General features: G+C 37.1%; 1 protein-coding gene across 1 annotated transcript in view; it reads right to left on the reverse strand.

Annotated features, from left to right (window-relative positions):
• LOC144956998 (uncharacterized) overlaps nt 1–15,000 on the reverse strand; it is a 56,983-nt gene that overhangs the window by 24,836 nt on the left and 17,147 nt on the right. The window contains exons 10-16 of the mRNA XM_078887907.1: nt 14,551–14,665; nt 12,651–12,682; nt 10,974–11,049; nt 8,555–8,685; nt 7,805–7,963; nt 5,369–5,480; nt 2,017–2,141 (exon numbers count right to left, since the gene is read on the reverse strand). Coding sequence (XP_078744033.1) covers nt 2,017–2,141; nt 5,369–5,480; nt 7,805–7,963; nt 8,555–8,685; nt 10,974–11,049; nt 12,651–12,682; nt 14,551–14,665 — 750 coding nt within the window. The remainder of the gene's footprint in view (nt 1–2,016; nt 2,142–5,368; nt 5,481–7,804; nt 7,964–8,554; nt 8,686–10,973; nt 11,050–12,650; nt 12,683–14,550; nt 14,666–15,000) is intronic.

Below are 15,000 nucleotides of genomic sequence, written 5' to 3' on the forward strand. Positions count from 1 at the left end.
TTACTGGCGCTGATTAAACCTAAATGTGTTACAAGCTCCGTAAAACCCTTAAAAACAAAAACAAAACAAACATCACCCATGTTGTCACAGTGAGCAAACTGGGGGTTACTAATCTCTCTAATAATCTTTATATGAAATATGTGCGGTATAAATGATTTACATGATTATTAATTTGTCCTCACTGAATTTCATCAATCAGACTATAGCCCTTTAAGGTTACGCATGGTTTTGAGCCTTGGTACGTTATATCTGACTTGCAGGTTGTGAGTAATCTAGCTAAACACACAGCATCAATTATGAAACTCAAAAGATAATACAGACAAGACAGTTGATTTTTAAAAAATGAAAATACATTGTATTTGTTTAGGAAATTATGTTGCTTGCTTGAAACCAAATTTTCAGTCATTTGAGACCAGTAAAAAAAAAAAAAAACATAAATAAAAAATGTGACCCATCGTCTCAAAACAGTATTATGTCGGAACGAACCAGATGCTTAAAAGCCGAATTAAATGTTAAACTGATCACAAATATAAATTGTTGGCATTAGCACCCTAAAATATGGTATCCATTCTCCTCAATAAAACATACAAAACTCAACACAAGTCTGATATTTCTGGCTATAAATTCAATTTTCAACATCTTAACCAACCCGACTTATTACCGTTTTGAGGCGAAGGGTCACAAATAAACAATAAGACCCAAAAAAAAAAGCTTGAATATTTATATAGCGCAATAATTGAGCTGTTTTTTTTTTTTAATAGCGCAATATCCACTAAATGTGCTCAAAGCGCTTTACAAGGGGTCCCTGGCCAACAGCAACATTTAACATTTAGGACGGGACATGACGCCTGTTAGGCGATGTTATAATCTTTTCGGAAAGAGATAAGGCTGTTATAGGCCAGGTTCTCATTTTACACCTGAGTACGATGAGAGAATGTGAGTAAAGAGCCTTCTCCAAGTACTCAACTATGCACCGAGCGCGAGGCTCGAACCCAGGACCTTCCGATCTGAAAGCGAGTGTCATACCACAAGACCACATAGCTGCAATATCCACCATAAGTGCTCAAAGCACTTTACAAGGGATACATAGCCAACAATAACGCTTAACATGTAGGACAAGACATGGTATTAGGCGATACATAATATATGAGAAATTACTTTTTCAGAGACAACACTGTTAACAGGCCAGGTACTCATTTTACATCTGAGTATGGTGAGAGAATGTGAGTGAGGAGGTTTGTTTTGTTTTTTTTCCGAGGACTCAACTATGCGCCACTCAGAGTTGGACTCGAACCCTCACTTTGTGGATCTGATGGTTTGACCCTCGTCTTCGGGCAAGTACGTCCCTGGTTCAAGTCTCATTCTGGGCAGCACAATGTTAAGTCCCTGGCAAAAGATCACAATCTCTCACTGCGCTCAGGCATAAAATAAATTCTTTGCCAGTACCAGTGTTGTCCCTGTCATAGGCATCAAGTTTCGTCCTACATATTAAATCCTGTTGGCTTGGGATCCCTTGTAAAGCACTTTGAGCACATTTAGTGGATATTGAGCTATATGGCTATGTGGTCGTGTGGTATGACACTCGCTTTCGGATCGGAAGGTCCTGGGTTCGAGCCTCACGCTCGGCGCATAGTTGAGTCCTTGGAGAAGGCTCTTTACTCACATTCTCTCACCGTGTAACATGAGTACCTGGCCGTTAACAGCGTTGTCTTTGTCCGAAAAATAACCTGTAATATCGCCTAACAGGCGTCATGTCCCGTCCTACATGTTAAATGTTGCTGTTGCCCAGGGACCCCTTGTAAAGCGCTTTGAGCACGTTTAGTGGATATTGCGATATATAAAAGCTCAATTATTATTATTATTATTATTATTATTATTATTATTATTATTATTATTATTATTATTATTATTATTATTATTATTATTATTATTATTATTATTATCATATAAAAGCTCAAGATTTGTTGGGTTTTATTGAGGATTTTGTTGTTGTTGTTGCTGGTGTTGTGTACCTACTTTCTTTGATATAAAGTTTGGTTGTAGAATCACATGGTAGGTCAAGGTCGTCAATGGACACGTGGAAGTAGGTTTCAGTTTTTAGATAAGTGGCACGCTGAAATCGCCACCTACACGTCACGTCCCTGGAATGGCGAAATGGCGATAAGGAAGCATCATTAGTCACATGATTTCATTGGATTTCCTATGTGAAATATATTTATAACCCATCATCTCAAAACAGTATTAAAATAATAATAATGAAATTTATATATATTGGACATAAAAATAATGAAATGTATATATATATTGTACATAATAATAATGAAATTTATATATATTGGACGTAAAAATAATGAAATTTATATATATTGGACATAAAAATAATGAAATTTATATATATTGGACATAAAAATAATGAAATTTATATATATTGGACAAAAAAATAATGAAATTTATTCATATTGCACATATAATAATGATATTTATTTATATTGTACATAATAATAATGACATTTATATATATTGTACATATAATAATGATATTTATTTATATTGTACATAATAATAATGATATTTATTTATATTGTGCATTTTCTCTTGGTATTGCTCAAAGCACACAAAAGAGCTGCCAACTTTTAGCTTTAGAGCCTTTTCTGTTCTTTGTTTTAATTTGATGATCAAAAAAACAAGTTGAATGTTTCAAATATTTAGGCTTCAATGTAACATCCAATGGAAAATCAGATTGTGAAATAAAGAAAAGAATAGGTATGGCGAAGAATGCATTCAACCAGCTGCATACAATTATGAAAAACAGGAATATTAGCATGAAAACAAAAATCAAAGTCCTGGATTGCTATGTACTGTCTGTGCTGCTATATGGTTGTGAGAGCTGGACCATAAACAAGACCATGGTTAAAAGACTGGAGGCAGTGGAAATGTGGTTTTACAGAAGAATGATGAGGGTGTCATGGATGGAAAGGAAAAGAAATGAAGAAATTTTAGAAATGGCAAACAGAAAAAGATCACTGATAACAAAAATCATCAAACGCCAAATGGAATTTTTAGGACACATTATCCGCCACCCTGGTTTGGAAATACTCGCCTTGACTGGAAAGATGAATGGAAAAAGAATAAGAGGAAGACAAAGAATAACGTATTTGAAAGGGATAAGAACTTGGACAGATGAAGCTGAGAAAGGTGGCGCTGCTTTAATAGAATTGGCAAGAGATAGATCAGCTTGGCGGAAGATGACCTCCGACGTCTGCTTCAGATATGGAACTACATGAGAGATCAAAAAAAAGCATCATCCTGGGATAGGCAAAGGTCATCTCCATAAACAGATAAACAGTCCAATTTTTTTTTGTATTGTCCCCAGATTGCCAAATCAGGACAGTTGGCAGCTCTGCACAAGTTACATTAGTAGAGTTGCCAACTTGAAATTTGTACTTTTCAAGAATGAAAAATAGCAGTCACTATATAATATATAGATATTATCTGGTTTCATAAATGACTCATTTACCCGCTACATCTGGTTTCACAATTGACTCATTTACCCACTATATATGGTTTCATAAAAGACTCATTTACCCACTATATCTGGTTTCATAAATGACTCATTTACAACTACATCTGGTTTCATAAATGACTCATTTACCCACTAGATCTGGTTTCATAATTGACTCATTTACAACTACATCTGGTTTCATAAATGACTCATTTACCCACTATATCTGGTCTCATAAAGGATTCATTTACCCACTCTATCTGGTTTCATAAAATACTCATTTTACCTACTATATCTGGTTTCATAAAAGACTCATTTACCCACTATATCTGGTTTCATAAATGACTCATTTACCCACTATATCTGGTTTCACAAATGACTCATTTACCCACTATATCTGGTTTCACAAATGACTCATTTACCCACTCTATCTGGTTTCATAAAATACTCATTTTACCCACTATGTCTGGTTTCATAAAAGACTCATTTACCCACTATATCTGGTTTCATAAATGACTCATTTACCCACTATATCTGGTTTCATAAAATACTCATTTTACCCACTATATCTGGTTTCATAAAATACTCATTTTACCCACTATATCTGTTTTCATAAAAGACTCATTTACCCACTATATCTGGTAGAAGTAGGCAGTCTAAATTGGCCATAGATTACTTCCAAAACAAATATACTTATAATGGTATATATATATTTTTTTAATGAAATAAAAAGTATAAATTGTGTACATTCTAAAAGGTGTTTCCTTAAAAGAATTTTTAAAGATCTTCTTTAAAAGCGAATTCTGAGCGTATTAATCTTAAATGATCCGAGAAGGCATTCCATACATCTGAGGCAGCTATATCTAAAGTTTCTTAGGACTGACAAGGCTTTATTCTCTCCTCAGACCTGCCAGCTACTACGAAAAAATCGTCAAAATACGAATTTTTGGCTTCAACAATAGAAATAAATAGACATTTTTGATTCATTACAATGGGATAAAAAGAAAACTTTGATGCCACAAAGCATCTATTCAGGGGTTTGAAGACATATTTAATACTGATAATTGTAAAATATTAATTTGTAAAGTTAATTATAGTGACTTCTATTTCTTCTCTCTGAAAACTACGATTTTTTTACATTTCAAGTTGGCAGGTCTGTCTCCTTCCCAGCAATTTTCTTAATTTTCTGCAAAACGTCGTACCCACCCGTTCACAAACTTAATATTTTTCTTACTCAGAACGCAGAAAAAACCACAAGAACATTCTCTATATAACATTGTTCAGCAAAATAAGCCTTTACACCACAGTGTCAAGGGCAACAGTACTTTTTTTCCCCCGAGTGATTAAGATTAATGTTGAGAGAACTTTCTGCCAGATCTAATGCAGCTAACAGATTTAGCTTCCCGATAACTAACCGCCGGGATGACTCGGGGGGATCAGAAAAAAATTTCGACTGCATGGCGCAATCAATCTTGGCCCCCTTTGCTTCTGAAGCAAATGAGCCATTGAGTCCCCAAACTACACACAGTGTAAATGTTGCTGCTCGAAGCTCGAAGAAATAAATAATAACGTGAAGTTGAATGTAAGCTTCAATTTAATTACAAAAACAGATCAAATGAACGTTTCGGGTTTCCCCTTTATCAACAAAACAGGATGATTGAAACACCACGGATGAATAAGATGATGTGGTAGTGGCGTAGTTAAGATGAATCATCCTGTTTTGTTGATAAAGGGGAAACCCGAAACGTTCATTTGATCTGTTTTTGTAATTAAATTGAAGCTTACATTCAACTTCACGTTATTAATCAAACTACACACAAGAAACCGCCTTTTATTTGACTATGCACAGGTGATAATGGAACGTACGCCTCTAGATGGTTTGGATAGTCTGGTGTGTAGTAATCTGCAGACGTGGGCAGGTTGATGGTGAAAGGACCAGGACACGCTTTAGAGGGATGGTGCCCATCACTGGCAGAGTCTGAAATAGAAAAACAAAATATTCTCATAAAAGCACTGTCCCACAGGCGTAATGTCTCATCCTACATATTAAGCGTTGCTGTTTGCCAGAGACCCCTTGTAAAGCGCTTTGAGCATGTTAAGTGGATATTGCACTATATAAAAGCTCTTTGTTTTTTAGTGTTTAAATGTGATAAATTTTTAGTAAACACATACAGAATAGATTCAATAAAAAGGGTTTTTTACTTTCTTATCATGTGTTGCATGAAAAAAAAAACTGTTTATATTTCTATTTCCTACCTCAGAGATGCCAACCCCATCTGATGAGAATGTGTACCATGGGACCTCAAAATGGGGGAGATTTCATAAAAATGGGTAAAATCCTGAAATCGACGGAAACTAACCATTGTAAAAGTAAGAGGAAGGTATACTTACATAAAGTCACACCTAAAAGAAAAAGCTTGCAACGGACTTCTGGGCTAACAATGAATATTTGATTTCATGATATCGGACTAAAACAATAGGAGCGAGTTCACTATAGAATAATAGAGCAATGAATTGGTATCGAGTACAAATTTGAACGATCCAGCAAGCTTAAGATAACAGCGATACGAGCATCGTTTTGTTTTTTAAGGGTTTTACGGCGCTTGCAACACATTAAGGTCATATCAGCGCCAGTAAAAAGGAAGAGAATAGGATAGTAAAAAGTTCTAGAATTACAATTAAAGCACAAAAGAAAAGGTAAGACAAAGGGGAACGGGTTCAAATAGGGAACAGATGTAGATTCCAAGAGCAGCCGTCAAAGTACTTAGTTTGAGATCACCTATAAGTCTCATCCAGACACAAGCACAGGTCCCAACTAAGAGGAATACACTCAAATGTTTACCAATCATATAATATAATATGTAAACTAAACATAATACAATGCATAACAGAGAGATGATTTACAAGGAAAAAAATATCATCTCCCAAAACTATAACTATACATTCGACTGTTTCCCTCCCAGTCAAGGAACTCCGGCAAGGATCAGGACAAAACTAAGTAATCTCATTCCAAGACAATGACAGGAAACAATTGGAAAACAGGTATGGGGGGATAGAAGACACATCATGTACCTCCCTGCCCACTATGGGAGGTCAGGATCCCCACCCAGGATACGAGCATCCGAGCTATTACAACTAAAGAAAACTGAAGTGACTCCGTACACTGAAAATGGGTGCAATCTTGGGGGTAATGCGTACAAGCGTACAATCGTTGAAAATACGTACAATTCCGCATTTTTTGCGGTAGGTTGGCAGCTCTGCTACCTCCATTTTTTTTATGAATTTACTGGACAAAACTGGGAAAATATGAATCTACAAATGTTTCTGAATGGTGAGAGTTGTTTCCCTGTGTGGTGAGAGTAGTTTCCCTTGCTGTGATAAATATAAATACAACTGATTTATTCCAGTGAATTGATTTAACATTCAATTTACTTCTTTATCTCTTTTCAGGTTTTGTTTTTTGTTTTGTTTTGGTTTTTTTTTGGTTTTTTTTTTTTTTTTTTTTGGCGGGGGGGGGGGGGGTTCTTGAAAGACATTTGTTCTTAAAGAGCTGAATGACTTCACAGGATAATAATATTTCAGCACAAATGATTACTTCCAACAAGGAGCCAAAAGCAGAGAGCGTACACCAACTTCACTTCCAACAACATTGAATCAAGATCCCCCAAAAAAATCATTTATATTTAGAAACAACAACTGAAGAACTGATTTCAACAACACGAGGAAACATCCAATTGCCTCATCACCTTAACACACATGATGACAGTCAAAAGCTAAGAACACTTGCACTAGACAGAGATTTATGGAAACAAATTACTAACTGGATACTAGGGAACAGGCTGACACACTCGAAGTAACACATACATTGTTCACGACAGGCGTCCACAGAGACAGCACAGCCATATTCATTTATTCTATAATTGAGCTTTATATAACGCAATATCCACTAAATGTGCTCAAGCGCTTTACAAGGGGTCCCTGGTCAACAGCAACATTTAACATGTATGACGGGACATGACGCCTGTTAGGCGATATTACAGTTTTTCGGTCAAAGACAACGCTGTTAACGGCCAGGTACTCATTTTACACCTGAGTACGGTGAGAGAGATGTGAGTAAAGAGCCTTTTCCAAGGACTCAACTATGCGTCGAGTGCGAGGCTCGAACCCAGGACCTTCCGATCCAAAAGCGAGTGTCATACCACTAGACCACATAGCCGCACAGGGATCTATAAGTATAAGGGGGGAAATATCCAAGAGATGGCTGTATTAATTAAATAAATTACAAATAATAAAAGTACTTACATCTGGCACCATAATTAAACTTGGCCATGTCATCACTGACGTCACTTCCTGTCCTGAAATAGATGTAGAGGATGTCAGAGCTGTAAATCCATGCAGTCCAATCGTCGTCCGAGGTCGACAGCTTCTCGAAGTCTGCTATGATGTTGGAGGAATCCTTGTCTGGTTTGGGGAAGGGCGAAAGGGGGGGGGGGGAATTGTAGAAGATCGAAGCAGTTGTCATAGTGGTAAAATTAGTTGTAGGGTAGTAGAAGTAGCAGTAGTTGTAATAATAATAATAATGTTTTTTAAAATAATAATTATTATGATGGTGACAATAAGAAGAAGAAGAAGAAGAAGAAGAAGAAGAAGAAGAAGAAGAAGAAGAGAAGAAGAAGAAGAAGAAGAAGAAGAAGAAGAAGAAGAAGAAGAAGAAGAAGAATACTTATTATTATTATTATTATTATTATTATTATTATTATTATTATTATTATTATTATTATTATTATTATTATTATTATTATTATTATTATTATTATATTATTATTATTATTATTATTATCATAATGATATGTGAAAAAAATATGTTTTTAGCATTGTATCATGAATAAGACATTTCCTTTCTATACGCACACATACACACATACACACATACACACACATACACACACATACACATACACACACATACACACATACACATACACACATACACATACACACACATACACATAAACACACATACACACATACACACATACACTGTTTATTTACCGTTCTTGACAAAAAGTTCAGCCCCGTCCATTTTCCTAAGGTGTCCCTTGAATTTGGTCCCAGTCATGATTGTTGGAGTTACTTTGGGTGGCAGGACAAACATACAAGACATGTGTTTGCTGATGGACACTCTGAAATTGGATTGGAAGGAGTTACTTTGGGTGGCAGGACAAACATACAAGACATGTGTTTGCTGATGGACACTCTGAAATTGGATTGGAAGGAGTTACTTTGGGTGGCAGGACAAACATACAAGACATGTGTTTGCTGATGGACACTCTGAAATTGGATTGGAAGGAGTTACTTTGGGTGGCAGGACAAACATACAAGACATGTGTTTGCTGATGGACACTCTGAAATTGGATTGGAAGGAGTTACTTTGGGTGGCAGGACAAACATACAAGACATGTGTTTGCTGATGGACACTCTGAAATTGGATTGGAAGGAGTTACTTTGGGTGGCAGGACAAACATACAAGACATGTGTTTGCTGATGGACACTCTGAAATTGGATTGGAAGGAGTTACTTTGGGTGGCAGGACAAACATACAAGACATGTGTTTGCTGATGGACACTCTGAAATTGGATTGGAAGGAGTTACTTTGGGTGGCAGGACAAACATACAAGACATGTGTTTGCTGATGGACACTCTGAAATTGGATTGGAAGGAGTTACTTTGGGTGGCAGGACAAACATACAAGACATGTGTTTGCTGATGGACACTCTGAAATTGGATTGGAAGGAGTTACTTTGGTGGCAGGACAAACATACAAGACAGTGTTTGCTGATGACACTCTGAAATGTGGATGAGAGTATTAGGTAGAAACGTATATAGTCAGTGTAGTTAGTAGATAGTGAATGTAGTAGATAGTAGTAGTAGTATAGTAGTAGTAGTTGTAGTAGTAGTAAGTAGTAGTAGTAGTAGTAGTAGTATAGTATAGTAGTATAGTAGTAGTAGTAGTAGTAGTGTAGTAGTAGTAGTAGTAGTAGTAGTAGTAGTATGTAGTAGTAGTAGTAGTAGTGTAGTAGTAGTATTAGTAGTAGTAGTAGAAGTAGTAGTAGTAGTAGTATATAGTAGTAGTAGTAGAAGTAGTAGTAGTAGTAGTAGTAGTATTAGTAGTAGTAGTAGTAGTAGTAGTATAGTAGTAGTAGTAGTAGTATTAGTAGTAGTAGTAGTAGTAGTAGTAGTAGTAGTAGTAGTAGTAGTAGTAGTAGTAGTAGTAGTAGTAGTAGTAGTCCTTCAGAGCCTTTAGGCTCATAGAGCCAGAGTTTATCCCAGTTTCTATAGCGTGAAGTGGACGATAGCAATTGCTTGTTACCCTTTGGATAGGACGCTACTCTATCACAAACTACTTTCCACCAGATGTAACAGATCCAGCTAACCAATCACTACTGGGTGAACAGGGGGGGGGGGGGGGTCAGATAAAATCTCAACTGAACCTGGGACCAATCTCAGTCCCTTTTGCCCGTGAAGCAACAGCGTATGGCTACACCTCCAAATTCATTTCGTCAACCCAGCTTCGGAATTCTTCCCCCGGCCTAAGAACTTTTTCATATCCACCTGCAAGTTTAGTAACTGGACAGTGGAGGACGATGTGATCATCGCTGTTCATTTCATTTCAGTGACAAATTATAATTAAAATATTTTGAATGCATCATTTAATTGAACAATTATTTCTTGAATAAAGCTATAGCCACCTTGCAAGCCTTCTCGACAGTTCGACCCGCACAACTGTGGATTTCTCTACTGTGAAGTAGCGACATTAAAAACAAAAACAAGAACAAAAATAGTCACGATCGAGAAGGAAAAAAAACAAAAACTATCAGTCGAGGTTGGCTGATTTTTTGTGCGGCAATGTGGTCTAGTGGTATGACACTCACTTTCGGATCGGAAGGTCCTGGGTTCGAGCCTCGCGCTCGGCGCATAGTTGAGTCCTTGGAAAAGGCTCTTTTACTCACATTCTCTCAGCACACTCAGGTGTAAAATGAGTACCTGGTCGTTAACAGCGTTGTCTTTGTCCGAGAAATTGTAATATCGCCTAACAGGCGTCATGTCCCGTCCTACATGTTAAATGCTGCTGTTGACCAGGGACCCCTTGTAAAACGCTTTGAGCACATTTAGTGGATATTGCGCTATATAAAGCTCAATCTAAATTTAATTTAATTTTGGGACGGTTTCTTTCTTACTTTGTCTAGCACCGTTCCATACACACTTGTTCAGATCTTAACCTTACACCTTACACCGATGCCTGCTCTCTAATTTCTCAACAACAACAAAATTATAATCATAATAATAAATAATAACAACATAAAGAATATGGACAACAACAAAATTATAATAATAATAATAGATAACAACAACATAATCTAAGAATATCAACAACAACAATAAAATCAATAATAACTGCAACAGAAATTACCTCTGGAAGAGAGAGTACTGGATATCCAAGGACGCAATCTCCAAATCTGTGGGTGGCGCCTCGCATTGTGAGCCTCCTAGAGGAATGGAAATCGGAAAGAAGTTGAATCGCAGCTCATCTCAAAGGATCAAAAAACTCTTTCCGAGAATTGCACCTATGGAACTGAGCTCCCCAGAGATGAATGGGTAATGCTGAACAGAGTACGAGCAAAACTTGGAAGAACAGCTGGAAGCATGAAAAAGTAGGGGCTGGCTGAGACTAGCTTGTGTATATGTGGATACATAGAGCAGACGATGGAGCACATCCTTAGAGAATGCCAGGATGGGCCCAGCTGCACTAGCCATGACCTAATAGTCTGCTCCTCAGATGCTGTGGAGTGGGTTCGGTGTTGGAGCGACAAGTTATGATGATGACTTTCGGAGAAGTAAGCTAGATCTTGTGCGGCTATGCGGTCTTGTCATATGGCACTCAGTCTTCAGGCCCGAAGGTCGCGGGTTTGCATCCCACTCTGAGCGGTGAGTAGTTGAGTCCTTGGAAAAGATTCTTTACTCACATTTTTTTAGCTTGAGCTTTGAGCTTTATATAGTGCAATATCCACCAAATGTGCTCAAATCGCTTTACAAGGTTCCCTGGTCAACAGTAACATTTAACATGTAGGACGGGACATGACGCCTGTTAGTCGATATTACAATTTTTCGGACAAAGACAACTCTCATTGTACCAATGTGTAAAATGAATACCTTGCTATTAAGAGCGTTGCCTTGGTCAGAAAAATAATTGTAATATCGCCTAACAGGCATAATGTCTTGTCCTACATGGTAAGTGTTGCTGTTGGCCAGGGTCACATTGTAAAACACTTTGAGTACGTTCTGTGGATCTTGCGCTATATAAATGGTCAAGTTTGTAAATGCCCAACTTGTTTAAATACAGTGGAATCCACATAAACTCAACACTCTTAAATCAACATCTCTTGTTGGTCCCAGCTTTTCTGTTTTGTTTGTTTTTTTTGTTTTTTTTAAGGGTTTTACGGCGCTTGCAACACATTAAGGTCATATCAGCGCCAGTAAAAAGGAAGAAAATGGGATAATAAAAAGTTCTAGAATAACAATTAAAGCACAAAAGAAAAGGTAAGACAAAGGGGAATTGGTTCAAATAGGGAACAGATGTAGATTCCAAGAGCACACCGTCAAAGTACTTAGTTTGAGATCACCTAAAAGTCTCATCCAGACACAAGCACAGGTCCCAACTAAGAGGAATACACTCAAATGTTTACAAATCATATAATATAATATGTAAACTAAACATAATACAATGCATAACAGAGAGATGATTTACAAGGAAAAAAATATAATCTTCCAAAACTATAACTATACATTTGACTGTTTCCCTTCCAGCCAAGGAACTCCGGCCAGGGCCAGGACAAAACCAAGTAATCTCATTCCAAGACAACGACGGGAAACAATTGGAAAACGGTTTGGGGGGATAGAAGACACAGCATGTACCTCCCTTCCCACTATGGGAGCCAGCTTTTCTGTTCTGTATCTGAGTGTGTACAGTCACTTCCAGGCAGTTTTGCAAGTGAGAAAGAGAACAACAATTTTTTAAAACACAGTAAAACTTCAATGGAATGACACAGAAAAAGAGCATAGAAATCAGCACAATATGCCTTGGCCTTACCTTTGGACACAAACGTGAACCAAAATGCTTTTCTGGGAACGAGAAAAAAATAAACATAATTAAATATTAGCAATGACAATATTAATGGTTGTGTTGTGTTATAATATAGCCTGTCGGATATCTTGTTTTGGTTTTTGTAATTGTTTTTTTTTGTTTTTTTTTGGTTTCTTTTTGTTTTGTTTTGTTAGGACTTTTTTGTGTGGGTTTAGTTGTGTTTGTTTTTTTCGTGATTTTTTTTCCGCTTTTTTCTTTTTTGGGGAGGGGCGCGGGGGGGGGGGGGGGGGGGAGGGGAGGTTGCCTTTTTTTTGGCGGGAGGGGTTTTGTGTGTGTGTGTGTGGGGGGGGGGGGGTTGCCTTTTTTTTGGCGGGAGGGGTTTTGTGTGTGTGTGGGGGGGGGGCGCAGAAGGGGGTTCTTTCTTTGTTTTGTTGTGTTTAGGAGTTTTACAGATATTGCTGTTCTTAGGTCACTTGAGCACCAAGGTATAGGTGGCAAAACAATGGGAAAAAACTGTAATCTTTTTTTTTAAACCAAAAAAACACAAACTGTGAGCTTTTGTATAGCGCAATATCCACTACATGCTCAAAGGGCTTTACAAAGGGTCTTTGGCCAACAGCAACACTTAACGTGTAAGACATTACATGATGCCTGTTAGGCGATATTACAATTTCTTTTAAACGAAACAGAATCGTTAATGGCCAGGTACTCATTTTACACCTGAGTAAGATGAGAGAATGTAAGTGAAGAGCCTTTTTCCAAGGACTCAACCATGTGCCGCTCAAACCCAGGACATTCCGATCCATAATAATAATAATAATAATAATAATAATAATAATAATAATAATAATAATAATAATAATAATAATAATAATAATAATAATAATAATAATAATAATAATAATAATATATCTTTATTGTCTTCAAAAAAGTGGCAATTTGTCATTTGGTTACACAGTTATACTCGTAACAATACAATATTGACATAGACACACTCACACAGATGCACACTAGTAACATAGTAGTCATCGAAAAAAAAACAAAAAAAACAAAAAACAAACTGGCATCAACAACATCATCATCATCATCATCATCATCATCATCATCATCATCATCATCATCATCATCATCATCATCATCATCATCATCATCATCATCATCATCATCATCACCATCATCATCATCATCATCATCACAACAACCTTCCTAATATTTTCGTTACAATCCTTCCCTTTCACCATTCCCCTATAACACCATTCACCATCTCCATAGGCAAGTGTCATAACACAAGACCACACATAAAATAAAGATAAAGCGTGTATGAAACAGTGCCAGACAAAGTAAGAAAGAAAATTATTTTTTATAAATAATAAACGAGCTTTGAGCTTTTATATAGCGCAATATCCACTAAATGTGCTCAAAGCGCTTTACAAGGGTCCCTGGTCAACAGCAACATTTAAAATGTAGGAAGGGACATAACGCCTGTTAGGCGATATTACAATTTTTTTCGAACCAAGACAACGCTGTTAACGGCCAGGTACTCATTTTACACCTGCGAGTACAGTGAGAGAATGTGAGTAAAGAGCCTTTTCCAAGGGCTCAACTATGCACCGACGAGCGCGAGGCTCGAACCCAGGAATAAATAAATAAAAAAACATCCCAAAATAATGTTCTTGGACTTTCTTGAAGAAAGCAAAGTCATTTTCATTGTCATTTCATTGTTAACGGCCAGGTATTCATTTTACACCCGAGTATGGTGAGAGAATGTGAGTAAAGAGCTTTTTCCAAGGACTCAACTATGCGCCGCGCGCAAGGCTCGAACTCAGGAATAATTAATTAAAAAACATCCCAAAATAATCTTCTTGGACTTTCCTGAAGAAAGCACAAGTCACTCTCATTGTCATACCTATCCTCAGGGACAGCAGTAGTGATTCTGTAGTGACCACCTTTGACAATTTGGTCAGATCTCTTGCTTCCTAAGCAGTTGGCCGTCAGTTCAAAGTTCCCCGTTTCCCCAGACCCTGTATTGAAACATCAACAAAATCATAACATTCATTACAATACTCTTCAACATTCGTAACGTCACTTCCTTCCTAATGACGCATGGTAACTTAGTAACACTGGCTCTAAACTATCGGAACAATGGCGGACGCCGTAGGAAATATTTCTCCGGCGAGCATAAAAGCGTATCCAGAGGAAAAAAAAACCATAAATTTGATCATGTTTTGACTTTTACACACTCTGATCACAAGACATATGAAAAGTTCTAGCCAGCATGAAGAATAAAAAGTAATGATTTTCTTTGTTTAGAACCAAGATGGCCACCGTTGCTGGGCGACGTGACATCAGACTATTG

The sequence above is a fragment of the Berghia stephanieae genome, chromosome 11 (genome assembly GCF_034508935.2).
Source record: "Berghia stephanieae isolate SIO BIC M18660-M18661 chromosome 11, UCSD_Bste_1.3, whole genome shotgun sequence".
NCBI lineage: Eukaryota > Metazoa > Mollusca > Gastropoda > Nudibranchia > Aeolidiidae > Berghia > Berghia stephanieae.